Source organism: Anopheles merus, chromosome 2L, assembly GCF_017562075.2.
Source record: "Anopheles merus strain MAF chromosome 2L, AmerM5.1, whole genome shotgun sequence".
NCBI classification, from domain to species: domain Eukaryota; kingdom Metazoa; phylum Arthropoda; class Insecta; order Diptera; family Culicidae; genus Anopheles; species Anopheles merus.
Window position 1 is genome coordinate 52,635,667 of NC_054083.1, and position 18,845 is coordinate 52,654,511.

Below are 18,845 nucleotides of genomic sequence, written 5' to 3' on the forward strand. Positions count from 1 at the left end.
AAAAGCATCCACGGGAGCTTATTTATTCGACATATGTATTCGCGTTGTTTTACTTACACCGCCCGATACCGTGGCTGATACCGATACCGTGCAATAAGGCGCATGTCTATATGTCCTGTACCTGTAAAAAACAGTTTGTACCATTTTGTCTCAAGTTTCATCCAATAAAATACACCAATTAATTCACACAAACACACACACACATCAAAGTAGCCGTGGGGTTCGTGTCTTGCCGCAGCGCCGAAGTCTTTCCACCGATGTTTCTTTCCGCAGCACAGTTCCGCCTAAATGTATGCAACCCCGCACAACGCACCGGTGTATATTTTAATCAAATCTTTATTTTTGAATCGATCAAGAGTTTAATAAATGTGTTTTTTTTTTATGTTTTCTGCCTTGCCTGAAAGGCGTTTGCTGCTCTCCTTTCTCCTCGCTCGCTACGTCCTATTTCTCTCTCTTTCTCATTACCTCTCTAACTTGCTTTCTTGTTCTTCTGAATGTTTCACTACTATCGGTATATTCCGGATGGTTGGGGATGGTGGTGGTGGTGGTAGAAATGTACAGGAGTCAGAGCTAAAGCGGTGGGCCGGAAAGGAATCGAAAGGTAAAGCAGAAGCCTTTTACGGGGCCTACTAGCCACTACCGAAAGGGGTGTATGTATTTTCTATTACGTGTACTTGAATTGAACTCCGAAATTGGTTGCTTAATGCTCGGGTGCGATTAATATGCTTTGAATGTTGCAACATACATGGGGTTGTTGGGTTGGTGCGTGAACAAAATTAGTCAAAACTTTACTGCGGCAATTGCGCTCTAAATGTTCCGGTAGTTTCTTTTCCCCTTCTGAGGTGGTGCAATTATTGTTAGATTAAAAGAAAAACAAACGAGATTTCAAAATCTAAACCGTTTCCGTCTATTTTTAAGCACTAGCATATGTTATGTTGGTTTTTGTGTGGTTGTTGTCCACTCTATTACTATGTGTGTGTGTTTTTCTGTGTATTTCTCTCGCGTCATTGCCCTTTGCTTGAGCTCTGTGCCTTTCGACTTGTGCCTTTTGTTGTGTGCCCGTTCGTGCCGGTCGGCGGCTGTTGCGCTACTACGTTCTTAACTGCTTAGTTTTATATAATACAAAATTTCCGGACCGGATTCTATCTTACACAGCACAGCAATTCGTCGGGCTCTTTTCTTCTTCTTTTCTTTTGGGTTGTTGCATTAATTTATTTAGATTTTTTTCTCTTTCTTTCTCTCATATGATCGCTTGATGTGTTAGAGATTACAGTTATATTCCAAAGCTTCGCGTCCGACTTGACGCTTGACACCTAAAATTCCATTCCTAAGGCATTTTTAGTAGTTGTAACAGTTGCTTCGAACACTCTCACCAGAACGGCACCTCATTCTATCTCTCTCTCTCTCTCTCTCTCTCTCTCTCTCTCTCTCTCTCTCGATCTCACGCTCTCTTTTGTTCGACAGTTGACAGGTTCCTTTTTTTCTTTTTAGCAATGCAGTGTCGATTGGAGGGGTGAGGCTCTTTTCGTCTCATCTCGCTCTCTTTTGCTTGCTGTCTCTTTCCTAGCAACCAAATCACACGCTCGCTTTTTCCTTCACGCTAATGTATTATTTAGTCGGAGGTGGGGAGAGACAGGGTAATGGTGCTATGAATTAAATATTCTTCTATTCTTCTCTTTTTTCGCTCTTTTTCTGCCTTTTTCTTACCCTTTCGATTAGTAGTTTAGTATGATTAGTATAATTAGTACTTGCAAATTATTATTTTGTATTTACTCTCGTTTTCTTTCCCTTTCTTTCTCTTACGATCACGTGCTTACGATTACACAGTGCTCGTTCAAAAGGGAGGCGTTAGTTGACTAGTTAGTTTTTAAGCATGTTGTCACACTGTCTGTCTGTCTGTCTGTCTGTAACCTCCTTCATTTATTCTGTTTTTTACATCCCGTCGAATAACGTCTACAATTATGCCTACAGTTTTCCGACTTTTCCACACACACGCACACACACGCGCCATTTCCTTGGAGGCTGTCCTGAGAAATTTCTCTCTCTCTCTCTCTCGCTCTCTTTCTCTCTCTCTTTCTTTATCTTCCACACTCTTCCACCATCCCCAGCCACAGTTCTAGTAGCGTTCTAGTAGCCGTTTGATCCGTCGATTCACCCTTGCCCATTTTGTAAAGCGTTTACAGTATACCAAAGCGATGATTTTTTTCTTACTTGAACGTGGAGCAGAAGCACCAGAGAAACCGGGCCCTGTTCCGTTGTTTGTTGATTTTTTTTTTTAAGACCGTTGTTTGTTTGTTCAAGTTTGTTTGTTTGTTATACGAAAGTCGTACGAGAAAAATCGAAAAATCGAAAAATAAACTCTTCCTTTCTCTTAGATTTGATTCAACGCAAAGGTAGTCTCTAAGTACATTTACACTATGTAACAGTAGCTTTTTGTTTGTTTGTATCTGTTTGTAAATGTAGATGTGTGAGTTGTACAGCTTTTTTCCCCGTTTTGTCATCTAACAATTGTGTTTTTAACAGAGTACTTCTATAATTTGATGAACGCTTTAACGATATTTTTGATTTATTGAAAGAAAGACATGATCAATCCGAAAGAAGGGAAACGTTGGCCACAATACATGTTGAATTATTTATCACACTTTAAAGCGCCGCAAGGGCATTTGTATCTTTTTGACATAAAGTTAGCTGCCTTAGAAGCTTGAAAATTGCACACAATTGTTAGTTGACGTGAAAAGAAAAACCCGTACCCACTATTACTACAATACTTTCTCTATTAATATATCTTATGTACAACTTCTGAATCTCTTCTTCTTTTACTCTGTTTTCAGTGATACCACTCTAATATTATGCACAGTGTACGAAAAAGGAAATCGAATATTTTACTATAAACATGAGACACTTCTAGAAAAATATACCTATTTATATATTCCCCTCCAAATTCAACGTTTAATTCAATCCTCTTCGCTTCCAAACACAGTGGCTTGATAAACATTTTGGTCCGAAGCAGTAACCGAAACTGAGTGCATTCGGAGCTTAAACGTAACGGGTGAACCGCAGTCCAGCTTCTGAAACTATCCCTTAACAAACGTCCAAAGCAACGGGGGTTGTAGCAGAGTAGTAGCTTTAGTAGTTAGATCGTTTTTATTGTTATTTTTTCCCTTTTTTGGTGATATTTTTCAAACCAGCACCTGTTTTACAGGACGAGACCATGGGGAGGGTGGGTTAGGATGATAGCAAATTGATTAATAGATCAGTATCCTGAAGGATGGAGGGAGAAAGAGAGAGAGAGAGCATTCACAATTCAAAATCTCAAAACAAAAGAAAGAGTTCTTTCGATGGATTGCTTCTAATGCTAGTTTTTTCTTCTTCTTCTTTGATTCAATAAAGGACCCCTGCTAGTGTAGATTTTATGTACAGTGTGTTGTTTTGTGGGTAGGTGTGATTCACATTACACACTACGATGCTAAATCATTGCTAAATCAATTCGTTCCTACTCAGCTACACTCACACGCACTCACACGCACTCATACTCACACACTCACTCTGTGAGTGTGCACAGTCTCTTCTAACTACTGCACTGTTGTTCACTACATTGGACCACTTGGTATTTGGATTTATAGGCGAGCTAATTTACGCTACAGGATACAGCGGAGGTTTCTTCCCACCCGCCGGAGCATTTAAATCTTTTTGTTTTTTTATAGTGCAAACCAAAACAATGCACCCTTGTAACACAAAACCAGCAACAACTGCAGGGATAACGCGCGTAATGAGAGTAATGTCACTATTTACAAGTGAGTGCACATACACACTGAGCGCTCATCATTCGATATGATCGCACATCATACATGCATCTCGTTTTCTCTGCTCCTAAACACACACACACACAAACACACACTGTTGTATCCGAGGAGGCGCTGCCATCGCTTGCCAATTTGGCAGTATCGTTGCGGCAATGTGGCGTGTTGCTATAACCTCTCGCAGCTCGGCATTGTTAATTTTGTTGACCATTTTTCTTGTTTGTTTGTTGGTAGCGTTCCGTTTCGTTGCGTCCCCGTGTTTGGCCGTGTATGTACAAGGTATGCACCAAACCGTGCCGGAACCAGTTCTTACTTACTACATACACACACACAGTCATTGGATGTGTTTTTGTGTGTATGTTTGCATCTTCTCCTCGAAAGTAACGACAACTTTACAAGCAACTGTATGGTTTCTGTTAGCATTAGTAGTAGTAGTAGTAGTAGTAGTAGCAGCAGTAGTAGTAGCAGTAGTCTTCTATCTAGCACTGCTTCCTATTGTTCTGTGTGTTTGCAGTATCAAGGAGTAAGTACAAAAAATTACCATTTGTGTTGCCTTCGGTCCACCTTTTTTGTCCAGCTGTGTTTAGTAAGTGTTCTTATTCTTCGTAGGGTCTAACCGTGCTAAGTGTGCTATATATCAGTGAAATCGTGCTACGCATGGCGTCTTAACGAACCCGTTGCCATCTGGTCGTTGGTACTCTGCCGGTTTGCTTTGTTTTTTTCTTCTGTTCGTTGAATGCTATCGATCTAGTAGTCCTGGGTAAATGCACAGGAACAGTACAGGATAGTGGAGGGGAGGGCGCTACTGTGACCCTACTGTAAAGCTCTGACACCCCTACGGTTGAGTTAGGGAGCTAAACGGTCTCGATCTCGCACGCATGACGGATGGGCGGTTTCCCCTCTCATCTAGTACCTACGACTGCAGCGACGGGCGTTTGGCTAGCTCTATATCCACTTGTTGTTCCGTACCGCTGAGCGGAGCCTGCGGCCCCACATTAAGTTATATCATACTATCGTGCCATGCAGATGCTGTGGCTGCTGCTGGGAGGATTCGTTCTGCATCTGGATGTTGGGCGTCGAGGCGCTATTGTTCGACTCGACGGCCGTACTCAGCCCAAGCGACGAACCGCCGAGTGTGGAACCGCCAAGCGTTGAGCCTCCCAGACCGGATCCGGGTCCACCGAGCGTAGACGGGTTAATGCCACCGCTCAGGCACGGTACACCGATGATTGGTAGCGGTTCTTCCGGTGGAGTGACCTACAAAACGACACGAGTGGAGGTTAATCATTGGACCTTCGATTATTCGACCGTCACCCCACGAGATCCTCCTTACCTCCAGCCCGATGCTACCGTTCAGAGCAATCTTGATCGGGTTCGAGTGGTTCGTTGCCTGCATCAGGGTCGCAAAGTGGCTGATGCCGATTTCCTCCAGCGATGACTTCCGGCGTCCCGCTGCCCCGATGTTCGGCAGTCCCTGTCGCAGTGAGTTGGAGCGTCTCAGCAAGATGTCGCTGTCAATCTGCACAGTTGAAGGAAACACACAAAAAAGAACCAATGCAGTTAATGCCGCTCGAGAGAGACACCACTTCATCACCCCCCCCCCTTGCTTACCCTCAAGGAGTTGCTCCTTCCCCGCATCTGTCCCATTGCATTAGGACTATCTGGAAGAGATAGAGAATTCGATTTTGTTGTGACCAGCGGAGGCGCCCGGGGCGTTACGTAACCTGACATCGGCTGCGGTCCACCGATGGTGTTCAGGCCGATGCCGGAGCCGCGCCGCGAGCCGGCCGCCGCCGCCGCCAGGTTGATGTTGGAGCAGAATGATATGTTGGACTTGCGGCGCGAGTTGTGCCGCTCGAACGTTTTCTGGGCCGAGAACGGAGAGGGCCGTACCAGGTAGCTGGCGAAAGAGGAAGAACACAACAGTGTCAGTGTATTCATCACGTAGGGTCAAAGGACAAAAAGGCGTGCCTTACATGATGTCGCCCTCCTCCAGCTTCAGATCGCACGACGGGTTAATGATCACGTACGACAGATGGTTGCGCTTTTCGCTCACGTCGTCATAGTCGATGCTCGGTAGATTGAGCGACTCCATCCGACTGCGCACCAGGTTTGCGATCTCGGCCCGTTCGATCTGCTGCACGTGGTTATCGCGCGCCTCGTCGGCCATATTGATCGAGTACTGTACGGCGATCGATCGAGAGGGACAGATACAGAGACAGGGACAACAAAAAGGATGAACGGCGCGCACGAGCGGTAATACACAGCGTTGACAATAAAGAGATTAGGAATAAAAAGAGAGAGAAAGAGAGAGAAAAGAAATCCAAATCCCGATTAGATAAGCTTCGATGTTCGCCACACTGGTGACCACGTACTACCCCTGCCCCTCTCGGGGAGACAGTTGGTGTCGCGCGTGCGCACACGTGGGTGTGTGTTGGAGTTAGTGACAAGCGATATTAGTTGCTGTGTCGTTCATTCCCCACCCCTCCCAGCAACCCAGGCACCGAATACGAAAGCACCGCGCACCGCAATAGTATAAACATATACAGCGAAAACAAATACACGCAGCAAAAGAACAAATACACGCACGCACACCGAAAATAACGCATACGAGAGAAAACACGTAAACAACACAAGAGACAAATCATATCACACGAGAAGAAGAGCGGGAACGATTGTGGTGGTGGTGGTGGTGGTTTTGGTGATCGTGGTAGGTCGTGTGAGACGGGAATAGTGCTCCGCTCAGGTAGTGCTGTGTACTCCGAGTACACTAGCAAACCCGGGTATGTACATCTGCCGGAATCTGGGTTTGGTGGTGGGAGGTTTTGGTGTCGGTTACTAGGAACAGGAACACTTGCACAGTGCAGTAGGCGCTGTGCAGTAGTTGATGATGGCATTTTCGTGCTGACTTTTGACAGTTGTTGGTGAGTTGACAGTTGGTGCTGTGACACAGACATAGTGCGAGTGTGTGGTACGCACAGAAAACATGTACAGGGGGAGAAGTTGTTATACAGCGTTATTGGGGGAAATGTGAAGTGAAGTGGCAACTCTCCTGGCAATCGTAGGCGAAGGGGCAAAATGGTAAGTGAGTTACAGTTTGATTGTCATTTACAGACGCCGAGCGAACCGGTTCGATCAGGGAACATGAGAGTGATTGTATTTGTTTGGAAACACCCTAACGAACAACGGGGGCATGACATCCTTTTCTGTACATTTCAACGAGTGACCAGAACGCCTAAGGTCCATATGAGTGTGGGGAGAAGAAATAGTAAACACTCCTGGAAAACTCAAACGATGCTAGATTTTTGGAACGCTGCGGATTCGGGTACATACTACCCATATGGAACTGTTGGGTGAACTTGCATGCTTAATAATAGCTCTCTACGCTCTAAGGCACTCCTGAGCTTCCAGAAAAAAACGCAAAAGCAATCATTTCATCACTCGAGCCCTAGCCCGGCAGAAAAACTTCTTGCAAAAGCTGCTCCATCCTAAGCGTTGTTTGCTGTTGAAGACAGAATGCTGAGGTACTTACCGACTTGCTGTCCCTTGCCCTCTCAAGAGAGCCTCTCATAGATCGATCTGTGTTAATCGTAAGGCAGGGTACATATGCAAATTAACTGTGTGGAATGTATGTGTGTGTGTGTGTTGTGTGGGAGGTGTTGTGAATTTGTGAGTCAGCTGTGTGTTTTCTCTGTGTGTACGCAAATCAAGGCACGTGCTGCCCCATGCTGCATGTGACTACATGTGACACTTCTGGGGCACGTTGCTGAAGCTCCATTGAAGACGCATCGTACTTAGTAATTTTGAAACGGGAGGGTTCTGATCCAAGGGTAAGCACTGAAGTCTTTGACAAGAGCAGCGAATGACACACGGCGGTGGTACCACAACGTATTTGCCAAGAAAGTCGAGAAGCAAAAGTTCGGTGCGACAAAGGGAGATGCCAAGCGCAAAAGAACGCACTTTCGTGCAGGTGAACAGGTACAGGTCGAGGTGGTGGTGTAGGTGAAGAATAGAGGTGGCTGGTGAAGAATAGACAGAACAAGAATTGCTCTTGTGCAACGAGAGATTTGACTTTGCGAAGAGTAGAGGCCAAATTCTCTCTTTATTTGCACAATGAATTTGTTTACGGTGTAACTGTGCTATTCATTACGTGACTTAAAAGTGACTAACGTGTAAGAAAAATCACTGTTCCATCAAGAAAAGTAGGATCGAGGGTGAAGAAAAGGTAGCGTGGAGGTGGAGGTATCACAGAAAAGGTGTTAAAACAATCCAAATCGACAGCGTTGTTAAAAACCACAAACAAGCGTATAACAGATACACCTTGCCATGCATGCGGATGGCAGAACATTAGGCGTTTTGTATTGAGTATGCATAAAAACGCCTGAATGCATGCAATCTGCTGCTAGTGCGTTCCTTTATTCTGTTCTGAGAACTTATTGCTCATTTGTGATCATTAACGAGTTTGTAGAGGAAATGGACTGCTCTCTAACTGTAAAAACAGGTGTCAGCAAACGGGGTGAAGAAAGGGGGTGTATAAACTGATTTTTTTTTCAGGCATGTGGAAGAAAACGACAGTAACGACAGTAATTCTAGGAGCAATATAACGGGATGCTTTTGTGTGGCGTGTGCTGGTGTGCTCTCTTGGTGTGGAAGGGAAATACTGAGGACATAAGTACTTTTGTGCCTACATCACTGTGTATGTGTGTGTGTCTGTGTGTGTGTATGTGTGAGAGAGTGAGAAAGAGAAAAGGAAGTGACAGTGAAGAAGAGAGTACGGAACTTACGCTCGATCCTTTACGGGCGGTGCATCCACCCAGACAGGACGATGACTTGCGGATTGTGGCCGGCGGCGGGCGATAGGTTACGCCCCGGAGGTTCGCTTCCGCCACCCCCTTGATCGGTACGCCGGTGGCGGAGGTGCTGCTAGCGGTGGCGGTGGTCGTAACCACTTCCTCTTCATACTACTCGATTTATATGGTTCGAATATGGATTGGTTTTTGTGTTTTTTTTTGTTTTTTTGTTTTTGGTTCAATTCATTACAACATGCGCGAGTTTCACAAGCACGAGCAGTAGTAGTGGTAGTAGTAGTAGCAGTAGTAGAAGTAGTGGTAGCAGTAGTAGTGGTAGTAGTAGGTAGATTATCAATCAGATGCCAAATCGAATGAGAAAACAAATTAGTTCAACACAAGCCAACTGGCCAATGCAAGGCGAAATGTGAGAAGGTAACGAACGAAAGAACCCAAAATCATACACAACATGACATCAAACGGAAGTGTACGCAAATGTTCAGAAAACGTTTAAAGGATGACAACAACGAAGGATACGACACGTTTGAATTTTGATTTCATCAGGAGATGTGTAACAAAAGGAAACAAAATACCAGTTACGTTTGACTGCTTAAACGATTCCGGAGTGATGGTTTGAAACTTCACAGCACACGGGGAAAGGCATACAACACTACGCAGAGAGACGCAAAGTTGAAAGGTCTAGCCTGGGAGCTTCTAACAGATGTGAGTATCGAGCATAGAGCATGGGTCGTACACATCGGTACACTTAGCAGGGAGAGATACTGTTTTGGGGCGACATTGAAACTATGGTCCGGAGGCTTGAAAAGACGTACTGTAGACCTCGGATGCAAGATTGCATTACGTATCGACATAAATTGGTAATGAAAATGAAAGTAAACGATAAAACGAAGACCTGTGATCAAAAGGGTTTGTGTGTTTTAAATTTTGGCGATAAAAAAAAAAACAAAAGATTTTGCTGAATTAAAAACACTAGAGGAAGCTTTCTATACTACAAGAGATATATCTACTTAATCGCACAAATCGAGGCCACTCCGCTCAAATGGAAAACGCAAAATCTCGTAATCTAATCTAATAAGAAAAGGGTAGTAACGGTAAAAATGGTTCTATAGCTAGAATATTAAACAAATGTTACATGAAAAGGAGCTTACAACGATTGCCAGAAGGAGATTAAGGTACATGAACACACTACAGCAAACGACTGGCTAGCTCTACTGAAACGCGGGTCCCTTTCATGCAACACAATTGTACGCCAAAACATCAACTACACTTCTCGTCACAAGGAATCAGCGATGTGTCTGGTCAGTTATCGCTCAGAATAGGTCATTGGGACCGAGAGTTTGTTGGTGAATAGGGTTAAAAACAGCAAAACAATCGCGCACCCGATAATAAACGAAGAAACACTATCAAACACTGTTACTAGCTTTAATCAACGATCAACTTTAACTAAATCACTCTCAAACGATTACTTAAACTTAGGATTACATTTGCTCAAACGATAAAACATACTACATTTGGAGAGTGACTGAAAACTTGAACAAACGGTTAGTTGAATGGTTATATTGTAAAGGGTTATTTGACTAACAGTTTCGCGATTAAAAAAAACAACAACACGGTCAAGAAACTGAGACAGTAAAACTAAAACGGGGGAACAGAATATCAATACCAAGCAACTCACTGTGTGCGTGTGCGATCAAATAATTCGTCCAGCTTTGATTTTATAGAGAGATATACTTTCGCTTTCATCTGCTCTGAGATTTTTGTTTGTTTGTTTGTTTTTTGTTGTTTAAATTGTTAAGAGGTTTAGAGGCTATATTAATTTAGCTTGTTTAGTAGTTAGTAGTTAGGAAATCGCTGATGTTGTTAATTGATTGCAGAAAGGTAGCTGATAAAACAAACGGTAGGAAGTACAAAGAGACCACAGAGGGTTTGGAGTCTAACTAAGATTTAAGGATAACGCAGGGAGGTAACAGAGGAATAGCAGTCCGATAGTATTAGTGAAATAAAATAAGAAGCTCAATGTAGCAAGAAATTAGTGCGAATTAGACTACCAGAAACAGAAGAAGATGAAAGAGGTAGATAAAGAGAGAGAGAGAGAGAGTGAGTGAAAGAGTTAGAAAAAAGAGTTAAAGAGCAGATAACAAAGATAGGAGGTGGCAACGAGAGAAGTTTTAGTACAAAAGGCCAGACAAAATAGAGAACGAGAGCAGAGAACGTGGTGTCGATGAAGGAAAGTTGGGTCGGATTAGATATGCCGTTACTACAAGCGGATAGGCAGTGGACGAAAAGGGTTGGCAAAAAACGGTGGAACAGAAAAGGTGACAATAGGCGACTGAAGAAATAGCAAAAGTCGGGCAATAAGTGGGCGCAAGAGGTTAAGTAAAGAGGATAAGTAAAGCTACATAACAACAAAAGAGAAAACAATATTTAAACGAAGAAGAGTGCACAGACTAATGCAGGAGAATTGAGAACTAAAACATTGAAGCAAAATAGTAAACAATACCAATTGAAACAATAACAAACGAAAACATAAAACAACAGTACAAACAAGGTGAAAAGTAAGAAGAAAGAAATGGAAGTAAAAACAAGAGAAAAGATCAGAATGTATTCTACTAACTTTTGACAGATTCGTGGCGTTGCTTGCATGGCAAAGTCCTCGCTAGACGCGTTGTCAGAGGCGCGTTGTTTGTTTGTTTGTTTGTGCGCAGCGTGTCAAGATGTGCGCAAAGCCACACGCGCAATGTGATGCGTTTGCATTTGCGTTTGATTATTTGTTTGGGAAGAGATTGATTTTATCGGCGAAAAATGGAAAAGAAAACAAAACCGTGAAAACAAATGTGAAAAAAAGAGAAGAAGAGAAGAAAATCAAAAAGGCAACCTTTCTGGGTTCCTCCAGTTGGAGGGCGCATTGTTACATTGTTTACGGACTGATTGATAAACATTGATATGTGCGAGTCACTGGAATGGAATGGACAAACGGTTTGAGGCAACGACGACATCGGTGAAGACGGGCAACTTGTAACACAACAGTTTTCCAGAATCTTGACAAAACACAAGAGAGGGGGGGGGGGGTTGTTATGGTAAAAGGGACAGATAATAGACAACGAAAATATACCGCAAAGAAGACAGTTTAACAGGACAGATCGAAAGCTGGATAGGGCACACAAACTGGAAGAAAGGAAGGAAGAAAATTCTCCATAATGCCGCCAATTGTAGGAAAGTGAAAAACGGTAAAGTCATGGAAATAAAAGATCTGAGAAGACATTTAGAAGAGAAAAGACATACGATAGCCAGAAAGAGAAAGGAAGACACAGAATAATGAGAGAGAAAGAGAGAGTGATAGTGGAAGATAGAAGAGTCGTAAGCACACGAAAGAAGGAGTCACTAATTCAATAATAACTAAAGAACCATCAACCGAAGAAGCGTTTTGGTAAAAAGAAAGGAAATAAGAGATGTGAAGGTATGAAGGAAAGCTGACTGAACAGAGTAAATGAAAGCAAAACGGCAAAAATTGGGTAAAAATGACGGGACATAACACGAAAAAATAAAACCAATATCCGGATGAATGGAAAACAAAGAAACGAAAGCGAAACATAGAAAAAAACAACAGTTTGGTAGGCAGCAATAATTATTCTGGAAAAATCTTGTTTGCTTTTGTTTTTTTCTCTGTTGTTTTGTTTTTTTTTTGGTTTGATTTAGATTAAAAATGGTTTGATTGCATTTTTTTTGTTTTTGATTTGTTGCTTTGTTTGTGGATTTTAGCTCAGTTTTGGCGTTGGGTTTTTAAAAATTGGACTCACCGATGGTCGCAACCGCACACAATGTTTAAAGGTTCCGAAAGATCCAAACGGACGCCATTTTTCGGCGACTGGCGAGTTACTCACATGTGATGCATCCGCACTGGACGTGTCCTGCGTACGGTAGATACCGATCGGGATTTCGCAGGTCGTTGAGCAAAGCTTCTGATACAGCCGACCGTACGTACGTATCCACATGTCGTCCTTGGTGATCTTCATCTACAAAAAAAAAGAAGAAGAGAAATGTAAGTTGAGCTGGTCAGTGCCATTTAAAGCAAAATTGGGTTGAAAGCGTTGCTTTTAAAGTTCCACAACGCTACTATCAATAATGATTCATCATCGTGCAGCGGAGAATTGGTGTGTGGGGCCAGTATCATCATTGCCATTAATCGAGCAGTAGAGCACATCAGCCAAGGCCTATAGCGTTTGATCTCTGCCGATGTGCCCGGTGTGCTCGGGTAATTGAGTTACGGCGAGTTATCGTCTGACCGTTAGCGTAGGCCCATTTCGCTCGAGACCGTGGGATCCTGAAATCAAGTGGAGCTGCTTACCGAGGTGAGGAACCCACTGCCGGGAGCTTGATCGATGCCGAGCAGCAGCCGTACGAACGTAATCACATAGTCCTTCACGAAGGCTTGGTAGAGCAGCGTGTCCAGCATCGAGGCGCTGAAGACGTTGCCGGCGGCGAAGGGTAACCGGAACATGTATGATATGTGTGAGCCTCGCTCCTTCTCCCGCTGTACGTCCCCGCACGGTTCGGAGGCATGAAGGTGGAAGAGAGGAAAGCGAATCGTTAGTTGCCCCGTGTGGGTGCATGCGAAATGCGACGAGATTAATAGCCCATCCAGTACCTTTTCCATCTTGCTGAGGTGCAGTGCGTACTTGTCGTGGGCGCGGAACTGCATAAACCGCATGTTTGAGCTCTGGGACAGTTCGGTGATGCTACGGATGCTGGGGAAAAACCTGCAAGATTGGGGCAGATGGGGGACAATTAACGATGGCGCACATGCTGGAAGAATGAGGAGGTTGTGGATGTGACCCTACTTAAACATAGTCTGCACAGCGACGATAGTGTTACAATCCGCCAGCGTGTCCTCTTCGGCCGAGTTAGACAGCTCCTTGTTAACGACGACGACGTTCTCCGCGAGTGTAATGCCCGCCCGAAGCAGATCATCTAGGCAATCGATGGAACCCAGCATCCAATACACCTGGAAAAAGGGAAAAGGGCAGCATGATATACGAACCGATCTATGAAAAGTTGTATCAAAAGGAAATGTATCACTCACCAGTGGGAAGTAGGAAATGGCATCCAGGAAGGCAATGTCGGGTCGTCGTTCGAGCAGCAGGATGATCGGGTTGAGTGACGTTTTCGAGCGGAAGTGTGCCCTCAGCGGGATGATGAAGTTGTAGATGCCGTTGGACGCGTAGTCGGCTGCTAGGATGATGGTTTTGTTCTGCCACTGGTATTCCTTCGCGTTTCTATAGCTACAGTGTTCGCAAACCTGCGGAAGAAACGTGTTGGCAATGCAGTTAGAGTAATGTGTCTGTGTGTTGGTGTGGGCCCATTCTCACTTGAGCAAGTTGTAGGCAGCAGAGCGGTTTCTTTTCCTTGAGTAGAAAACACAACGTTGGACTGACACCGATGAAGGGTGAAACCGGGGGAAAGCCTTTCACGATTCTGCAAAATAGAAAAAAAGACGTACAAGAGATTGTGTTGAAGCTTCGGATGAGCATAAAGTGCACCCCAAGGTCGGTGTCCCAGCGTCCCAGGTGAGGGTGATAGGTTTGACAGATTCGTTGCCGCAACGAATTGCTGGTGATGATTGCTGATACATTAGTTTTGGTCCAATCATTGCTGATCCAATCGTAACCAATGGACGGAGTGGGAGTACCGCTTCGTTAGTTAGTGTGAGACAATGGAGCACCGTACCGTTTGTGATTGATTAGATGAGACAAAAGGCGAGCGAGTCTTCTAACTGCGGGCGCACCGCGAAGACAATTATTGACCAACCGGACGGGCCAACTTTAGTACACAAGCGAATGCAGCAACTACTCAAAAACCAGCTCATACCCAGAGGACACGCTTTTTGAAATGAAGCTATGGAGCTTGTAACAAGCCAAATTTGGTTGCTTCGTGCGCCTACAGGTATGCAATCGGGATGGCATAACTGTCATTTTGTATTGTCTTGTTAGTAGCGTAGAGGTATTTTTTTCAAAAAGGATGTCCTTTGGAGTAGCCAAAAAACGACACAGATGAAACACATGAACGTTGTATGAGATTTCTAAACGGAACTAGTGATGCGAGCAAGCTGTTTAACGTATTTTTATGTTGTTCAACATAAGATAAAATTGTTTGAAAATGGTACCACCTGAATCCATCTCAACAGAGTGGAAATAGCTGGAGGTAGCAACACTGGAACCGACCATACATACACTCATCTCGTTTATCGGGAGTTTACGAGAGTTTTAAACCACACACAGTTTTATCGCATTAAAACAAAGGTGTGGTGAAATTTGGAGCAAGAGAAAATGTTGGTATACAAAAAAAAACGGAGTGAAAATGCAACAATGCAATTAAACGAAGCGCACCATCACGGTTGCGGAACAGGAAACGAACACACCCAAACGACTAGCGAAAAAAAAAACCCGCGGGCGCAAACAAAAAATGGCGCACCGAACTACTACTGGTACGCTTATGACGTGTCCGTGCTGTACGCCGAACATGAGGATTAATGATCGTTTGGATCGTTTTTATCGCTTCCTTGCGTTTTTTTTCCTCGGCTTTTATTCATACTGCACTGCAGTTGATGAGACGGTTAGTTTGCGAAAGCTGAGCGCAATTATGGCAGTGACTGGACACATTTCGTTCCACTGCAAAAGGCGCGGTGGATTTGAAGCGATTCATTCTCACGCCCTCAGCGGTGTTATGAAACGTGCGCTGCTGCACACTATTGCTTTGGCGAAAATAGAAATGGAATTTGAAATTGCTACCATGAATTCGAAAGCAAGCCAGGTTCTTTAATGCCCTCCCATCCTCCCTGGTATGCTATTAGGTTGTGATTCTGAGCGGCACACAGTTCGCTGGAGACACAGGCTTTGGGCCGGTAATACCTGTAAAATTTATGGTCTCGAAGGAGGAACGGGTTTTAGAAGCGCTTAGAATGATGTACATTTCCCTCCACAGTAGGCGGTGGAGTGCGAATCCCGCTTGGCGTAAGGACGTGCACGCTCCGCTTCTACTCTTCCACACGAGCGCACATATGGGGCTCGTTCATCGGAACCGTTAGAAAAGCGAACGTTCTCGGCACGGTTCGATCTTTGCGCTGCGCCCGCTGTTACACGCGGTTGCATTCACCGTTTTCGGATCGTTTACAGTCGCAGGCGCGTTACAATTTCGAGCACGGTGGCTCTACACAGCCCACTTTAAGCTGGCTCGGGGTACGTTTCACAGTGAATCGGATTTGATGACGCATCGCTAGGGTTGGGCGAAAAAAAATCTGTATCCTGAACCCCCTTTTGCTACGACTAGCGCTAGGAAGCAGGATGGAGTAGTTGTGTTTCCCGTAGCGACAGCGTTTGTATCGGTATGGAACGGAAAGCATGCATTCTAGTGGCTGGAGCAAGCACTGACACACTACTTAGCAACAGGGGACAAATGTCAAAGTTTAGCATACAAAAACTGAGCGCAAGAGGTGAAAGTCGATCGTTGGGCGCACTTACTATGGAGCATGGAATCAGTAAAGGATGGTTATAAATCATTGTAATGGAAAACGAATGGAAACAATGTGCATGGAAAGAGATGGTCAATGAGGGCAGGAACTAGCATGGTTGTTTGGGGTTGCAAAGAGGTACAATGATAGAAAAATAGCAAGCAGTTCGGAAGCCTAAGAAACCATTTCCCAACAAGCCAAACCAGCGATCGGGCGGGCGAGCGAGCGAGCGAGTCGAGCAGCAGCGATGAAGTGGCAAAGGAAAACGAAAGAGAAAAAAACTGGAAAAACACTTACCGGGAACAGTCAGTATGCCATGCAGGGGGTGTGTGAGTTGAATCTTTGGTATCGGATGTCGAACTACAACATTTCGATTCGCCGGATGAGCTCAGAACGAGCGACACCGTTTGCAGGAGCGAAAGATCTGCACTTCCGCCACTAGAGTGTGCGTGATATGGTAGTGTGTGTTGAGGTGGGGTTGGGGTGAAGGAGGAAGTGAGGACGATACGTAAGACGTGCGTGTGCATAGGTGCATGAGAATGTAATGTGCGGTTGTGTGAGTGTGTGTGTGTGCGTGTGTGTACGTAAGTTTAGAAAGGAATATTGTTTTGATTACATCCAAATCGAATCCATAGCAATGAGGGATGATGTTTTGTCGTTGTTGGTTCGTTGTTGTGTATTCGATGGTTTCGGTCGAATGCCACCGAGTTTGGTTTGTGGAAAATGGCACATGTGGGTGGGTGGGTGTGTTTGTGTGTGTGTGTGTGTGTGTGTATGTTTGTTTGTTTTGTACAGGAATGAAGGGAATGTATCGTATCGTGGTCGGTACGATATCGTTCATTCGTGCAGTGACAGAGTAAGAGAGAGAGAGAGAGAGAAAGAGAGAGAGAGAGAGAGTGACGTGCAGATAAAAATGTGGAAAAATAGAAAAAGAAGAATAGAAGGAAGGTTCAGGCAATTGTACAGAATCATAAAAACGGGTTCGCGGAAGTATGTGTACATGAGGATGGAAACAAAACAGTAAACAAAATGAAACACAGAGACAATCGACCTGGGCGAGCAGGAACAATTAGCACAAGAGTGAGAGAGACAGAGAAAAAGGTCAAAGGGCAGGTTTGCATTGACAGTTTTGGAAAGTGCTGTGAATTGCATAACTTAAGGCGGATATGTTGAAAGTGGGACCAAATGCCCCTAAATAGTGTAAAAACCGTGGTCAATGAGTCTTGTATATTGAAAGTATCGTTTCTAAAAGAACGGAGGAAAGTGTATGAAGGTTTTGGTGCGAAAGCTTTGAGAAAACCGTAACAAAATTCTAGTTCACTATTCATATAGTGAAACAGTTTAAGTCTATTTTTTCTCCTCCCAATTCAGGTAAATTCTAGGATTAAAAAGGACTCAACAATTTGTAAAAAAATGGGAGAAAATATTTCAGTTTACATGAATTACTTACTATCATGCGCTGTCTTGATCGCCATTGGTTTTGTCTTGGTTTACCAATTATCAGTGAATTTTGTTTAAAGTATATATTGAATAATATAAATTAATTTTAGCTGAACGAAAAAGAAAAATAGAATGTACAAACCAATACATTTTATGGCATACGAATTCGTACCAAATTCACACACTCCAGTCTGAACTTTATGAGTGGAAAGTAAACGCAACTATTAAAGTTGATGTCTAGTCTAGTTATTCTTCCAATGCACCGGATAAGAACCGCTATTCTATTGATTTTGCTTTCAACTTCACTGTTCTACTGCTCGCCCGACTGAGGCAACACTAGACAGAAATGGATAAGAACTGTCAGATGGAATAAATTTCTTAAACAAACAGAGAAGGGCAACAACACACACACACCGTGTAGAGTACACTCGCGCTCGAGAACAGTGAGCAGTGTGTGTATGTGTGTGTGAGTTTGTGTGAGAGAACAATTTGCTCCCTTACAGATAGAGCAAATCCGTAAAGGGAGCATAGACCACGGCCAGACAAATGGGGACGTAACGCGGGTACAGAAGGCGTGAGGACCAACAAAGTGGGTTATTTATAGTTTAACGGGCAGATAGCACTGACCACTCATTATAAACAACGGAGCGAGCATCCTCGCCCCGCTTTGCACAGTTTATGTGGGTCCCCGTTTCCCTGCACTCCCGCTGCAGACGTCACTGCGTATTCGAAACTGCAGCTGACAGATGCATGCTGACCGTTTCGCATCGCTTCAGCACGAAGCGAACGCTCCCAAGAGTTTAGTTCCGGTTTTTGTGCTGATAAAATCTTCCTCCCCACATCCCGTATCGCGATAGTGTCCGGCTTCACTGGACGTGAGGTATGGGCCGGATGACCGGATGGATCAGTTAGAAGCAACAAAAAAAGGGATACGCTTATTGTGTTATGGTGAAGTAGTAGGAGCAGTAGTAGTTGGAAAATGTCACCAATGGACAAATGTTAGCTCTGCCCTTGTTCCCAGGGCGCGTTACCATATCCTGCGATCCATCCATTTACAGCTGCTTGGCCTGGGGTGTAATACTTACGCAATCTTCTCCGACGGTGACCGCCACGGCACGTCATCGTCGATCTCGTCGTCGCTCTCGTTGTCCTCGCCGTCGATACCATCCTCGCCCGAGATGCTAAACGATGACGACGTGAACATGTCCGGCACGGGTAGAATCGAGGGTCTCCGGCTGCCTGTTGGGGGGTTCGACAGGGAGCGTACAGGTACAGGAGGCACAGTGAGGCACA

General features: G+C 44.4%; 1 protein-coding gene across 30 annotated transcripts in view; it reads right to left on the reverse strand.

The window, feature by feature from the left end:
• Positions 1–318: 318 nt before the first annotated feature.
• LOC121592539 (potassium channel subfamily T member 2) overlaps positions 319–18,845 on the reverse strand; it is a 152,514-nt gene continuing 133,987 nt past the window's right edge. For 15 of the 30 annotated variants that reach the window (XM_041914088.1, XM_041914089.1, XM_041914093.1 and 12 more), the window contains 12 exons: positions 18,638–18,791; positions 16,410–16,550; positions 13,975–14,080; positions 13,689–13,904; positions 13,447–13,610; positions 12,954–13,365; positions 12,406–12,621; positions 8,585–8,761; positions 5,777–5,982; positions 5,412–5,700; positions 5,134–5,319; positions 319–5,057 (listed from right to left, as the gene is read on the reverse strand). In XM_041914088.1, the coding sequence (XP_041770022.1) occupies positions 4,806–5,057; positions 5,134–5,319; positions 5,412–5,700; positions 5,777–5,982; positions 8,585–8,761; positions 12,406–12,621; positions 12,954–13,365; positions 13,447–13,610; positions 13,689–13,904; positions 13,975–14,080; positions 16,410–16,550; positions 18,638–18,791 (2,519 nt within the window). In that variant the 3' untranslated portion in view covers positions 319–4,805. The other 15 variants (XM_041914097.1, XM_041914078.1, XM_041914100.1 and 12 more) reach the window with 12 other exon arrangements.